At 47.1% G+C, this 13,378-nt stretch overlaps 2 protein-coding genes across 6 annotated transcripts; one reads left to right on the top strand and one right to left on the bottom strand.

Annotated features, from left to right (window-relative positions):
* The first annotated feature begins 1,368 nt into the window (after nt 1-1,368).
* On the top strand, nt 1,369-3,918 carry LOC122386221 (oligosaccharyltransferase complex subunit ostc-A-like). Its single transcript, XM_043375214.1, has 4 exons — nt 1,369-1,645; nt 2,133-2,206; nt 2,545-2,762; nt 3,250-3,918. The coding sequence occupies exons 1-4, from the start codon at nt 1,507-1,509 to the stop codon at nt 3,266-3,268; spliced, it is 450 nt and encodes a 149-aa protein (XP_043231149.1). The 5' UTR covers nt 1,369-1,506; the 3' UTR covers nt 3,269-3,918.
* A 467-nt stretch (nt 3,919-4,385) lies between these two features.
* LOC122386220 (H/ACA ribonucleoprotein complex subunit 4-like) lies at nt 4,386-13,281 on the bottom strand. Of its 5 annotated transcripts, none has more exons than XM_043375211.1 (12): nt 13,170-13,281; nt 12,639-12,778; nt 8,822-9,038; nt 8,442-8,557; nt 8,173-8,308; nt 7,632-7,745; nt 7,113-7,273; nt 6,647-6,767; nt 6,043-6,161; nt 5,534-5,695; nt 5,015-5,161; nt 4,386-4,792 (listed from the first exon to the last, which is right to left on the bottom strand). In XM_043375211.1, exons 2-12 carry the CDS (start codon nt 12,762-12,764, stop codon nt 4,718-4,720), a joined length of 1,494 nt encoding a protein of 497 aa, XP_043231146.1. In that variant the 5' UTR covers nt 12,765-12,778; nt 13,170-13,281; the 3' UTR covers nt 4,386-4,717. The 5 variants fall into 5 exon arrangements, with proteins under 5 accessions (XP_043231146.1, XP_043231145.1, XP_043231147.1 ...); XM_043375210.1 differs by lacking the exon at nt 13,170-13,281 and adding an exon at nt 13,133-13,165; XM_043375212.1 differs by lacking the exon at nt 13,170-13,281 and adding an exon at nt 13,141-13,165.
* Between the last annotated feature and the right edge of the window lie 97 nt (nt 13,282-13,378).

Genomic DNA, 13,378 nt, shown 5'->3' with positions numbered 1-13,378 from the left:
GTCGTCTTGTGGCTGTAAGATACAGCACGAAATACTTCTACTTTATTTTGAGGTCATAGCCATAAGCTTAACCAATAATGCACACATTACAATTCTGACAAATATTCCCCACACGGATGCACAAACCCACACACAGATGTACCGTCGGTCACGGTCAGGAGGCGTTCAGCCGCTGTTCTCCCTGCGTCAGTTACGGACCCATACTCTCATCCCTGACTGGTTACAGTGCTCCTTGTGGTCTGTGGAGGTAAAAGAAGTTGGTATCTTTCGCCCAGGATGCTCGCCTCGTCCACGCAGCTGACGCGCTGCCCGTTGTAATGGAATCACATATGTACCGCCCCGCACTCTACATACATAGGAGGGGAAGTGGGGAAAGACGGTCAGGGTAGGTAAGACGGGCACCCCTTCTGCAGACCAAACCAATAGCGCTACGAGCGAGAAAAATTAGGACCAGAATTGCCTTTCCCACTACACACCACCATTGAAGTCTGGTGAATTTGTGTTCAGTGACTATACCTAATCTTTTATTTGATTTCTTTAAAACACTCATTTCATTGAAAACATCCATAATATATTGTGCAAGCTTTTGTGTGCAGCACTATAGAGTTAAAAACTCGCAATCACTTGTGGTACACTCATATGCCACCGGTGTTCATTTACCGCGGATTTGCTTTGTCTGCATCAAATTGTCCACAGAGAAAAATCGTGCTGAACTTCTGACATTGAGTTTGGGGTAACACGGGCAACTATGGATCCAATGGGTCTGTAATGGCAAAAACATTTTTGTTGCTGTATGAAAAAAGAAGCATTTCTAATAAGAATATGTTCGATTCAGATACTCACAGACATGTTAGCAATATTCCTTCGGCGCAGTTTATCCTCGAGTAATGAATGTGAAAAACGGTTCTACATGGCTTCTGAACTATAGGGCCTATATAAGTATATACGAGCATACGCCTTCTGCACGAATCTCGTATACTGCCATTTCCGAAAATGCACGTAGAGGGGCTTTTTGGGACCTCACAGTGCTGATGAAAATCAAGGGGTCACATGACCCGTCCGTGTGCCCCCCCCCCCCTTCCTCTTGGATCCGCCACTGGTCGTGATGGTGATGGGCGATGGCACAGGCGGCAACAAGACAATTGGCTAGCCCCTTTGCCGCAGAGCGCAAGGGATCTGGGTAGGTTTTTCATGAATTTGAGACAACAAAACTTTTTATAAATACATTTTTCTAGCATTAATAAAGTAAAAAAGCAAGATGATGTCAGATAACAAATAACAATGTCATATAATTCACATGTACAACCCATATATAATTTGCTAACTGTGTACTTCTTGTTTTCAGAAGCGTTAATTACGCAGCTGTTTCCTTTGCGACGCAACACGTCAACAGTGAGCCGGCGCCGGTTGGGTCAGGTTTCAGTATCAAGTGGTTTCCTGTGTATGTGATTATTTGGGTCTAGTTAGGGTTGTTAACTACTGCAGAAAATCTCATATTATTAAGTCATGGAGTCAATTGTGTCATTACCTTTCAAGCTTCTAGAAATCCCCAACCTTAAGCTGAAGAAGCCATCATGGTTCAAACAGCCTACAGCAATGCAAATGTTTGCATTCATCCTCGTTTCTTATTTTATGGTAACAGGAGGTAAGTTTCCAGCCTTGTGTATTTAATATTAATTTCTTCAGCTACCCAGTTAGGAAGGAATGCATCAAAGGAGGCTCCTGATCCTGAATTGAGTGGATGACAGGAAATCAATGAGTCAACGTAAACAAAACAGTAGGACAATGTCAAGGCCATAGACAATGTCATGATAGAGCTTCTGAAGTCAGGCTGTTTTCCACTTCATTTGGCATCAATTTTTTAAATACAATAGCAAAAGAAGTAGTTCATTAATATTACAGTAATCATTTCTCCTACTTCCCAATTTTCTTGAAAATATTGTTTTAAAAGTGTAAGCATGCCAACTGCCAAGTAATTATTACAATTTTGATTTTACTAAGAAATTTATGGAACATCTTATGAGTAGCATGCACTTGTTTGTGTTTTGTTCTTGCATGGTCTCATCTGAAGGAAAACTGAGTTGAGGAAGGGAATAAAACATAACAGCTTCTCTGCTTGTTCTGTTCCACAGGCATCATTTATGATGTTATCAACGAGCCCCCCAGCATCGGATCTACTACAGACGAGCGAGGACATTCAAAACCTGTGAGTTTTTTTATTTGATCTGAAATGAAGATACTGTGACATTTATGTTATTTTTTTATGAAAATCTATGGAAAGAACCTCTTGATCTTTTGACAATTTATGAATTTATAGGTGGGTACTCCTTGGTCAGACTAGACGTCAGCCCATTCATTCCAAGTGCCATTCTGGTAAGACTGGCTTGGGAGTTGGATTAACTCTCCACTCATTCACAATCAGGAATTTAGGGCTTCATGATGTAACATTCTGTGTTCAGTGTTGATGCTGAATATTTATTTGCCATAGCCTTTCAAATGACATTCGCAAAGGTGTCTTGGCCTAACGAGATGTGTGCCTGGCAGGTGGCATTCCTGCCCTACAGAGTTAATGGCCAGTACATCATGGAAGGCCTGGCGTCGTCGTTCCTGTTCACCATGGGCGGCCTCGGCTTCATCCTGCTGGACCGCACCCACAACCCGGCCACGCCGCGCAGTAACCGTATGATGCTGATCGGCGTCGGCTTCTCCTGCATCCTCGTCAGCTTCGCCTGCTGTTTCACCTTCATGCGCATTAAACTGCCGTAAGTGGTGTCGGCATTTGTGGGCGATTTGTTCACTCGGTGATTGGGGGGGATGGGGGCCTCCCACCGGGATGGGGGGGAGGGGGAAGTTCACGGATTATTTATGTTGAAAGCCGATCACCGATGCGGCCTGGACTGCGGACTCTGAGAATCTCTTACATAAGAAAGACATGTTAACTTTGACGATTCCGCTGAACGCTCTAGGATGGCTGCTTAGCATTCAATATTATGTCTAGTGACGTCTAATAACAGTGAGGGGATGGTGCGAGTTGTTTTTTCTGCCAAACCGTAAAATTTACGAAGTATTGCACAGATCAATTCGATTTCGTTCTTATTGTACGTACATAAAATAAATGAACACACTTTTAGTATGAATAGCATGGCCTCTGTTCACCCTACCCAGACGTGCGTACTGTGTGTTGTGTATGCGTATAGTCAATAGTGCCTCGACATCTGAGAGCTTATCTAGCAAATGTTCTTTTTTCAGGTACTACCTGCTTTCGTAGAGCACAACACCCACCCGTCGGCTACAGCCGACGAACCTGCGCCACGCCACACCAGACCCCAGTGACATTACCGCTCCCAGGAGACCGTAGGCATCGGGCCTGCAGGATTTAACCCGTCACGCTGGTCGTGCGGGGTCGATGGGTACGTGGACTGTCTGCAGCGGTGATTCGCGGACCAATGCGTGCGTGATATTCGACACCCCACTTGAGCGGGCTGTACGGCCGAGTGGTATAACCACGGTGACACGCCTCGGCCACGAAGATTGATGGTGGATGTAGGTCGTGTCTGCTGCGAGCGGTCAGCACCGCCGCTGGGCAAAGTGATACCGTTCGCGATAGTGAAACAACCGGCTTAGCGCGGCGGAACGGCGGTGACAGGCACACCAGTGCTGAATGTAATCCACCATGGCTCCATTAGAAGTGATGTTATGTCTGTTCTCTAACGAATTATTTCGGTGGATGATTGTGGGACGATTGAAATCACTGCAAAGGTACGGTTGGTTTCTTCTGGGCCATGTCTCATCCGCTTTTTCCCCGGTGTCCCACTCCGTGTTTAGACGAGTGAGCTGTGCGGGTACGGTCCCGGAATACGCTCGATTGATCCACTTTTGCTACTGCCATGGGTGAATAAACACAACAGCACAAAGATATTGTGCGCTTTGTTGGGGCTAGGGTTGGATGGGGATCAGCTTGAAGGCAGTTATCAAGGGGCAAGGATCACCTATCGGCACCTCGATGCACATTTCACCAAACACGTGTAGGTAAAAACGCAACCGCTTTGGAGGTGCTGCAACTACGGACCTTTTCAGCGACTATCTGGCCTAAACAATCACCCCCTGCCCCACTTTTTTCATGCTTGTGTGTTCTAAATACAGCTTATTCTGTTCATGGAGACGAACACGTAGGATAACGAATGAATGACTTTTGTGGCCAGCTAACACGTGACCGAAAATTAATACGAAGGCTGCACTCAGCAGTCAACATTCTCACCCGGAAACGAGAGACGACGGCCGACCAGTACCAGTGTACATAGACAGATGATACCTGGGCTGTACTAAAAATCGCACCCCATTCGTCCAGTATCCCATCTCCTCTACTTTGCCCACAAACAGTTCGCTCAGTATGAAGATGACGCTTTATTTTCGTGTGGCGATGGCAGACGCCGCGCCGGCCGGCCCGTCGCCCCGGAGTTCGGGTAGCTCTCTTACAGCCCGCTCGGGCAACGGAACGCAGGCGCATCTCACTTGCTCTCAGCTCAGTCGGCAGTAGCGGCAACGGTGAGCGGGGTGGCAATCCACCCGCCCGATAATCCTGACATTCTGGTCATAAAAATGTCTAAAAATGACCCGGCGCTAGCCGCCCGAGGCACAGGAATCCGTTCCCTGTTCCCGACATAGTTCCACATATGCACACTGCGGAAAAACAACCCGGACAGTCACTGAGACACCCTCACTCGTCCTCCTCCCTCTTTTTGTCCTTTTTCTTTTTCTTCTTTTTCTTTTCTCCGGTTTCCTCGGAAGCAGCCTGAAAAGCAGAATCGAATATGCTGATCCACTGACCCAAAATAATCCAATACGTCAAATTAGCCAAGGTGTCGCTGTTGAAAGATTAGGTATGGAATAGGAAGGGACATCGATAGATAGACACACGCAGACAAAAGATACCTAACCGACACCGCAGGGAGACAGTGAAAAACATTTACTTTGGTCTTTGAGCTCAACTAGTACATTCAATATCCGAACTTACCTCAGCCTGAGATCCGTTGAGCTCGCTCTCTTCGTGGTCTTTCTTGTGCTTCTTCTTCTTTTTCTTTTCTTTCTTTACCTCCACATCGTCTGAGGGCTCCTGCTTTACGGAGGTGTCCATGTCGGCGTCACTCTCCGACGCTTTCCTCTGCGATAGGACAGAGCAGTCAGATCAATGCCGTGGTAACACAAGTTAGCAGGTGCCCTGGTCACTGCCAAACTTAGCGATTGCACTGACGCGACTAAATCAAGATAAATAGACTGATGCGGGTTTGTTTATTGTGGTATTTGGGCGCGCCGACTGCAAAGGTCAATTTACGCCCAAGACTGATACGGGTATAGGCCTTCATGCACACATTTGTGTAAACGGGCTGCGTAAAAAGTTCTAGAAAGTGTTAACTTGAAACCCGACGTAGAAAGCAGAGAAGCTGAACAGAAAACGGATGGCGAATAATGAACTCTTTCACGAGTTGGTGCGACACTCGCACGACAGCCGTTTTTCACGACACCAAACTCTTACCTTCTTCTGTGGCGCGGGCGCATCTTCCACCTCCGCGACGGGAGTCTCCTTCTTAACGTTGTAGTCCTCGTAGCTGACGGCCCAGTCCTTGGGCGTCTTGTCCGTGGGCTTGCCGTGTTTGTCCAGCAGGCCCTTCTTGATCATCTCCTTCTTCAATGTGGCCTGAGGGAAATGGCGTCGACGGGTCATAGCACGGCTTTTTCCATATTATGGGTCAGAACGTGGCACAAAGTTCCGCTAAGAAAAACATTTTGCGCTGCAAATGACATGAGAGGACGACCCTAATAGATTTGCTGTCATGTTGATTGGCAAAGTTGGGACCCTTACTTTCCACCACTCAGCCATTTTCAAATTAAATTTACATGTTATCAAAAACTAACAAAAATGGCGATGCACGACTAAAACAATCCTTACAAGTTGAAAATCTCCGCGGATAAAAAAGAAAGACCGTCAGGATATGTCCGCTACCCGGGGAGCAGTGTGGCTGCTGCCCTCGCTCAGTCGCTCACCTTCGGTCCGAGGCCCCACTTGCGCGGGTAGGTGTCCCGCTCCATGATGACCCGTTTCAGTTTGGCGCACACACCGTGGTCGCACGACGCCATGGTCGCGGTGGTCATCAGCGCGATCGCTGCAACAGGAAATAACGGTCAGCAAACATCGTAACATCGCATATAAATCTCATCTCAGGGAAGAATGAACATGACAGAACATACTTATATTTAGGGATAATTGTAGTCCAATTACACTCAAATATCCCACATCCGCTGGGGAATCGCCTAACTTTTCAATGTTGGATACGCCACCAACGACATCTAGCAGCTTCATTCACTACAAGACGCCCCAGGGACCCATGCATCCGGCAGATAAGTCTACCACAGACATTACGCACGTCCACTCAGACTACAGATCACTCCCGGGTAGCACGGAACCTATCGCTGATCAATCATAAACCCTGTAAAACTCAGACCAGCTAGCAGTCACAGAACACCTCAGAAGAGTACCCTCTCAAGAGTACCCAGACCGCTCCTGGGCCTTGGAGGGACTGTCTGACTCTCCTCGGACTCTCCGAGAGTCCAGATACTCCGGAGACTCGGGGACTCCGAGCCCACTCACCTAACGCGATGGCCTCTCCCTTGGTGGTGACGATGACGATCTGCTCGTTTATTTCAATGCCGTCCTCGTATCTCAGCACTCCAGGCAGCATCACCTTGGCGCCGTAACAGACGGCGTTCACCTGAACGACGACGACGGCCGGGAGGTTAGCGGCGGGGTCAGGGGTAGTGACGGGCATTGGAGAATGCATATCGAGTAGAAACTCACTGGCGTAATCTAACAGCCGTTTATCGGCAGCTCGTAACATATTAAGACCTCTTAGAAAGGGAAACGATAGCATATAAAACGCATAAAAAAGCAGTTGCTGTACCGTCTCTACAGCACTACTAAGCCACTTGATCACCATCAGCATAGCAGCTTTGCTGTTTGATTCAGAGTACACCGCACACATAAAGACGATCAAATGACCCACACTCCTCCCTCTACCGGCCGGAACAAGCCGGTCGTTGAGGACAGTCGTACTCACGGCGCTGTCCTTCATGATGATGCGTTTGTGTGAGGTGAGCAGCGCCTCCATGGGCTGTACGACCCGGCGCAGGTACGACTCGTCCTTGTGGTTGTCGTACAGCCACTGGGCGTCCAGGATGTCGTGCATCGTGTACATGCCCTCCTTCTCGCTCTGAATACCTGCGGCGGGTGGGGGGGTGGGGGGCACGAGGTCAGCGGGAGGACGGCGGGAGAGGGGTCGGGTCGCGACGAGCGACCGGAACTGCACGGTCTAAGCAGACGACGAGCTTCAGATAAAAAACACTCGTGTTCGCGAAACAGTGTGTACTTGAGCAGACGACTGACAAGTCATCAAACTTGGCAGCTCTAAAATATCCAGTCATATTTTATAGAATATGATAACCAGTCATTCGCTTACAGCACAATTAAAAACATCTACGCAGATTCCACCGTCTACCCACATCGGTGGCGCCATCTACCCACGATACCCCGTCGTCTAAGCCCCCCCCCCCCTCTCCGTGTTGGCGGCGTCACTCACCGGACCGTACTCGGCGCAGCTCCTGCATCTGACCGCCGACTCCCAGGTACAGGCCCAGGTGAACGCACATGGTGCGGATGTAGGTGCCCGCCTCGCACGACACCCAGAAAATACCTGTAGACGGGAGAAGAGACGAGGTTAGCGGCGTGTGGACCGTATGAGACGAAGGTCGGATATTCTGCGTGACTAGTTTGTTTGTGGTTAAAATGATTCACCATCAAAACCAGGAAGACACGGCATTTTCGATAAGGTGTGATCGCTGGAGCAACGCACTTTCATATCGAGGTCGGGACCGGACTGAGAGTTTGTAGAACTTACATCTTCAGATACTGCTGCATTACATTAGAACCACTAAACTTGTTCGGAGGCTGGATAAAGAGTACACACAATCTTGCAAATTAGACAAGGACGGCGAAACGAGGACCCTGATTAATAACTGCAAAATATTACGAGTCGGCGGTACGTTGAACCCCAACGATCTCTGCGGCAAGGCAACGCACTCGTACAATCACCATCCTCGGCTGTGTGCCCCTCCACTCACCCATCTGGCTCTCTGGGTCGTACTCGATCAGTTTGCTGTCGTACACTGTGCGCACGCGCAGCTGACGTTTTACGGCAGATATCAGCGGCGGACGCTGGAAGAGGGCGCCCTTGAGCCGCTCCAGACACTGCGTCACCTGCGGGCGCAACAACGAGAAGTCAAAAGGGAGGCCGGGCGTGAGACTGTGCTGCAGGGGTGTTATCTTATGCCGCCGTTATGATGATATGAACCGATACTGATCCAGTCCATGGTAAAATGTGCTCGCTCACCTTTTGTACATTATCGACCATGGAGTGTAGCCGGAAGATGCAGACGTACTCCTTTCCGGCGCTCTGCTGCGACTTCACCAGACGGGTGGCACGCTCGATACAGACAATCAGACAACCTGGGAAAAACATTGAACACAATCAGCCAAATGCAATGCAGAATCACAAACAGCACGGAAAAGAATAATCAAGCACATGATCCCACAAACGTCCAATAAACGGATAATCAAGAAACTTCTGAGCAGTATCAGACGTAAGATAAGAATCAAGATAAGCATCACTGATGTAATTAATGAAACCATAATGCCATCAGCTTACTGAAACAAGGACTGAACTATGCCGTTCACCGAAATCCCACCCTCTTTCCCTCTGACCGCACTCACCGGTAACCTTGGGGTCGAGTGTGCCCGAGTGGCCCGTCTTCTGCACGCGGAGGATCCGCTTCACCCAGGCGACCACCTCGTGTGAGCTCGGGTTGGACGGCTTGTCCAGGTTGATGAAGCCGGCCTTCAGGTGCTCGGCCAGCGGCCGGCGCAGCGGCGAGTGACCCTCCGGCAGAGGCGTGTAGTGGTTCGTGCGCACGTTCAGCTTGTCAAAGTTCTGCGACACAAAAACAGCACTGATTACCGACTTTGTAACGACCTTCTGATCAGTTGAACCAAAGATGAACGCTTATCCAGAGCTCCCATCTTGAGCCAGGCATCTAAGACGTTCTCTGCTAGAGCCTTCAAAGATAGCCGACATCATTTTCTTGATTTAATACTAGACGATTGCTCCACATTTCTTATCCGCGACAAGCCTATGCTGTTCCCCTGCCACTCATACTTCGACCAGAATTATGAGAAGTGGGGTCAACACCACTCCTGGGGTTTAGGACTTGAAATGTGACGGCGCCAGTCCAATGAAATATGACCATCAAATAGGTAGTCCGGCAAGTCATCTAAGCTAGGTCGGCATTAGCCTTGACGGTTAGAACTCGGGGATGTCGGATGGCCAGCAAAACCATTTCATTAAAAAAAAAATCCCCAAATTATTATCACAATGGAGTTCCACAATGGAGTGTCTGAGATTGATTGTTTTAATCAAGTTCTATTGTTATCATAACAAACCATTTTTGCAAGCGGTTCATCCATAACATTTATTCGACATTAGTGAACATGAGGTGAACGATCTGCGAACGATCTCACAAAAATAATTACCAGTTAATGCTCACTGCAAACTTCGAAGTTGTTGTTCCACTTATCATTTGCAAAAATGACATGAAAAATACAATCAAATGTACCTAGTGGGTTCTTATCTGTTGTCTGTTGGTGACTGTCACCCACCAATCGCCGCATGCTATCCGGTGTCCCTGGCTGTCGACCATGTGGGCTACTTGCTAATGGCAGTTTATTGGCCAGTGACCCACACAGGATGACCTAGAGCAATGGGTCACATGACCTGACCCTATGAGGAGTAAGTGAAGTGGGGCCCCTTGCCTGTTGCCAAGACTGGGATGCCATACTGCAAAGTATGGCTCGTAGGTCGACGAGGCGCACCGGCCCAAGTTCAAAATCCGCATCAACCCTTCAGAAAGACACGGAAAATCCGCACCAAAGCCGAATAAGAGTATAAAAAACCGCACCGAACCCAAAAATGAGCAGTTTACATCCGCACTGACCCCAATTAGTAATATGAGCCGCAAGCCCGCCCTCTCAGAAGTATGGAAACAAAACGAGAAACACGCACCACACGATTCAAACAAAAAACATGTCACGCCAATACAAGAACTATATCCAGCACCTGCCCCTGGCGATTCCTCGAAGGGTGATTATTGTACGAACGATGTACTATGGTTGCCCCAATGGTGGCAACACTGACATTTAGCTAAACGGCTTGACAACATATACCCAGTTATAAAAAAAAATAAAGATGATTATGAACGGCTAAATGTGGGATCATCTCATGCATGCATTTTTGCGTCTTTCATTGGGTCAACAGCTGTATCGTACAACAAATCTGATCGGCAAGTCATTCACAGCGGATTTGACTACTTAGCCGCGGCAATGAGGTGGTCCTCAAGGCCTGCCATCAGCCATGAGCATCTTGCCCTACCTACCACCGAGCGACAACGCCAAACTCTCACTGACATGAGCCGAGCGCACCTCGTTTACAAATACTGCAAAATGCAACCTCAGATTCTTTCAATGCAACTTATTAGCTGGGTCGAACACACATACACGATAAATCGTTTGCATTCAAATTCTTGAAGCGATGGAACAGTGAACTAGCCCTTGTCATTGGCCGCGCACACTCGACTCCCCCCCCCCTCCCCCCCCCCCCATCGCCCTGCTCATCTTTCTCACTCTACGGCCGGCGCCTCGCGGAGCCGAGCAGTGCGTTTCGTGTTGTAACGGTGCAAACTTGCGGCCTGATATTATGGGACCGCCAGTGCTGGCATAATCCGTTCTGAACACAGCACACTAAATTATCAATTAGACAGCACGACGTCGGAGCTCCAAAAATGTTTTTCCTTCGATTTTCCTCAACTGTCTCGTCTGTGATGTCCATCGCTAAGCCAATTTCACACCACACATCACATCCACACTGCACCAAGCCAAAATCTGCACTGTACCAGTCGGGCACACTGTGGTATTTCTGATCCATTTATGGAAACGTTTCCATTTTTGGAACAATGTTCCAAAAATGGATACGCCGTTTCCAAAAATAGAAACGATCTGTTCCATAAATGGAGACGCTGTGTGCATCGCTACCTTTAAAGCAAACTGGGCATTGATTGGTGCAATTTGGCATGTGCAGGATGCCACCAATCGACAGCCAGCATTCTAGTTTATGTTCATGTTCTCCGACTTTCCGATCAGAAAACCGGAAGTTGACGAACGAGGCGATGCTTATAACATGTTGATGTGATAAAAAATTCACACGTTTTTCTAATCGAAAATAATAACATTTTTGAATGTTTTGAACAAAAAATAACGTTTTTAACAGACTACTGAAAGACTGACCCATTGATTGGAACAACCGCATCACCGGGAACTTCAGTTTTTCATTCATTTTCACGCTGCGTTTTCCGGTGTACCAGCGGCCTGGTGGTCGTCAATCTTTGATTAAATCGCATGAAAGTTGTTGCAAAGCCCTATTTGGAGACTTAAGTGGGCATTTTATGATATTTCAAATGTGCTGAATATGATCGTAGGCTCGGATCAACGTAAATCTCCGTGCAAATACGTAAAAAGCAGGATGGAAATAAGGTCTGCACCGTCGTCACACCAAATACCGTTGTATTCTGACGATGAATTTATTCATTCTAGCTCATGTGTAACATTTATATTAATTTTATATATTGAAATGATATCTACGCTTTATGTATTGCCCACTTTGGACCACATCTGTCCAGTAGTTTCTGGGAAATCTTAGTTTTAGTTGACTTTTGGATGTGCTCAAGTTGCGGCGCGTAAGGTATTATTATCGAACCCGACGTCCAAGGTAACTGCCGAGAGCCGAGATGCTAAACCAGTCCCAAAACATCAAATTTTTAGTTGCATGTGAATTTTAAAAACACATTTAAGCTAAGTTTGCACACATTTGAACTTCAGCGTTTCTATTTTTGGAACATCGGCGTTTCCATTTTTGGAAACTAAGTCTCCATAAATGGATACGATTCAGGAGCATTTTTAAGACGTGAATTTTAATGCATACGACAGCTTTCCATGCAAGAAGACAAGTGCTTTTGGTGTATCTGAGCTTGTTTTACGCGAAACAGTTGTTATACATCGAATCCAGCCACCCTTGGCAAGAAAATATGTGCGGAGATGTTAGCGTTTCTATTTATGGAACGAGCGTTTCCATTTTTGGAACAGAAGAGTAGTCAAAATTGGAAACGTTTCCAATAATAGAAACGTCTCCATAAATGAATCGGAGATACCACAGTGCGCCCGACTGGTACCGCACCAAATCTGCACCAGAAAAACAAGCCCGCACTGACAAAATCTCGTCGAAATTGCCTTACTTTGCAGACTGGCTGGGATGGGAGCTGTAGCAGCCTAATGGCCAGCAGGCCCGCAGGCCGCAGCGAGTGCTGGGCAAGGTGTTACAATATGGGCCTGGCAGAGTTGTGCTGTCATAATAAAAGAGCAATATGATATGGGAGCCTGTGCTCAATACCACAGAGGCACAGAAAAGTTGACTTGAATAACTAACCTTCAAGAGTAGAGGCCACTGTGAAGAGTCCAGCTTCGCTGGCTCAGAGGAAGGTTCCAGCTTGAAGTTGCCCTCATGCTGAGCATCTGCCACAGACTTCTTCTTTTTCTTGCTGGGGGTATCCATCTTCCCAAGCAAAACTGAAAAATAAAAACTTAAATTAGTCTCGTAGCAAAACACACCAGGCCAGCACGGTTTAGACTTGATGAACTTTCTGGAAACATGTTTAACAACAAACTAATGTTTGAAACACTTTCAAGAAGTTAAAGGTGGAAAATAAATGTCTTAAATAATAAATTATAGCTCGATTTAATCATTGCTGGAGCGAATGGACAGTTCAAGTTTTGTTTGCAGCGGTGGGCGAAAATCGTAATGAAATCCGATTCTGTAGGTCATTGAAATTGAATGCTCATTAGTTACAGAACAGTAGACGGTGGGAAGTCTATCATGCATCATTAACGGTTAACATTCATCCAAAAAATGAAGTGGAATACTAAAAGACAGTAAATCAATTCTGACACAGCAACAAACCTAAAAAATAAAGCTGAAATAAAGACAAGCGCGGTCAGCAACCACGCGGTCATATGCGTCAGATTTGTAGCCAAAACACGTGAAACACGCCGTTGAAAATCGAAATGGCACTAATCTACTGCAGTTTTATTATTTGAAACGAAACAAAATGAAAAATAGATTGAAGATTTCATTCAAGTGCAAATGCCTGCATATAAGAAGTAAAAAGA

This window comes from Amphibalanus amphitrite, unplaced genomic scaffold, assembly GCF_019059575.1.
Source record: "Amphibalanus amphitrite isolate SeventyFive unplaced genomic scaffold, NRLGWU_Aamphi_draft 000244F_arrow, whole genome shotgun sequence".
NCBI classification, from domain to species: domain Eukaryota; kingdom Metazoa; phylum Arthropoda; class Thecostraca; order Balanomorpha; family Balanidae; genus Amphibalanus; species Amphibalanus amphitrite.
This window is presented reverse-complemented; position numbering and strand designations above follow the sequence as displayed.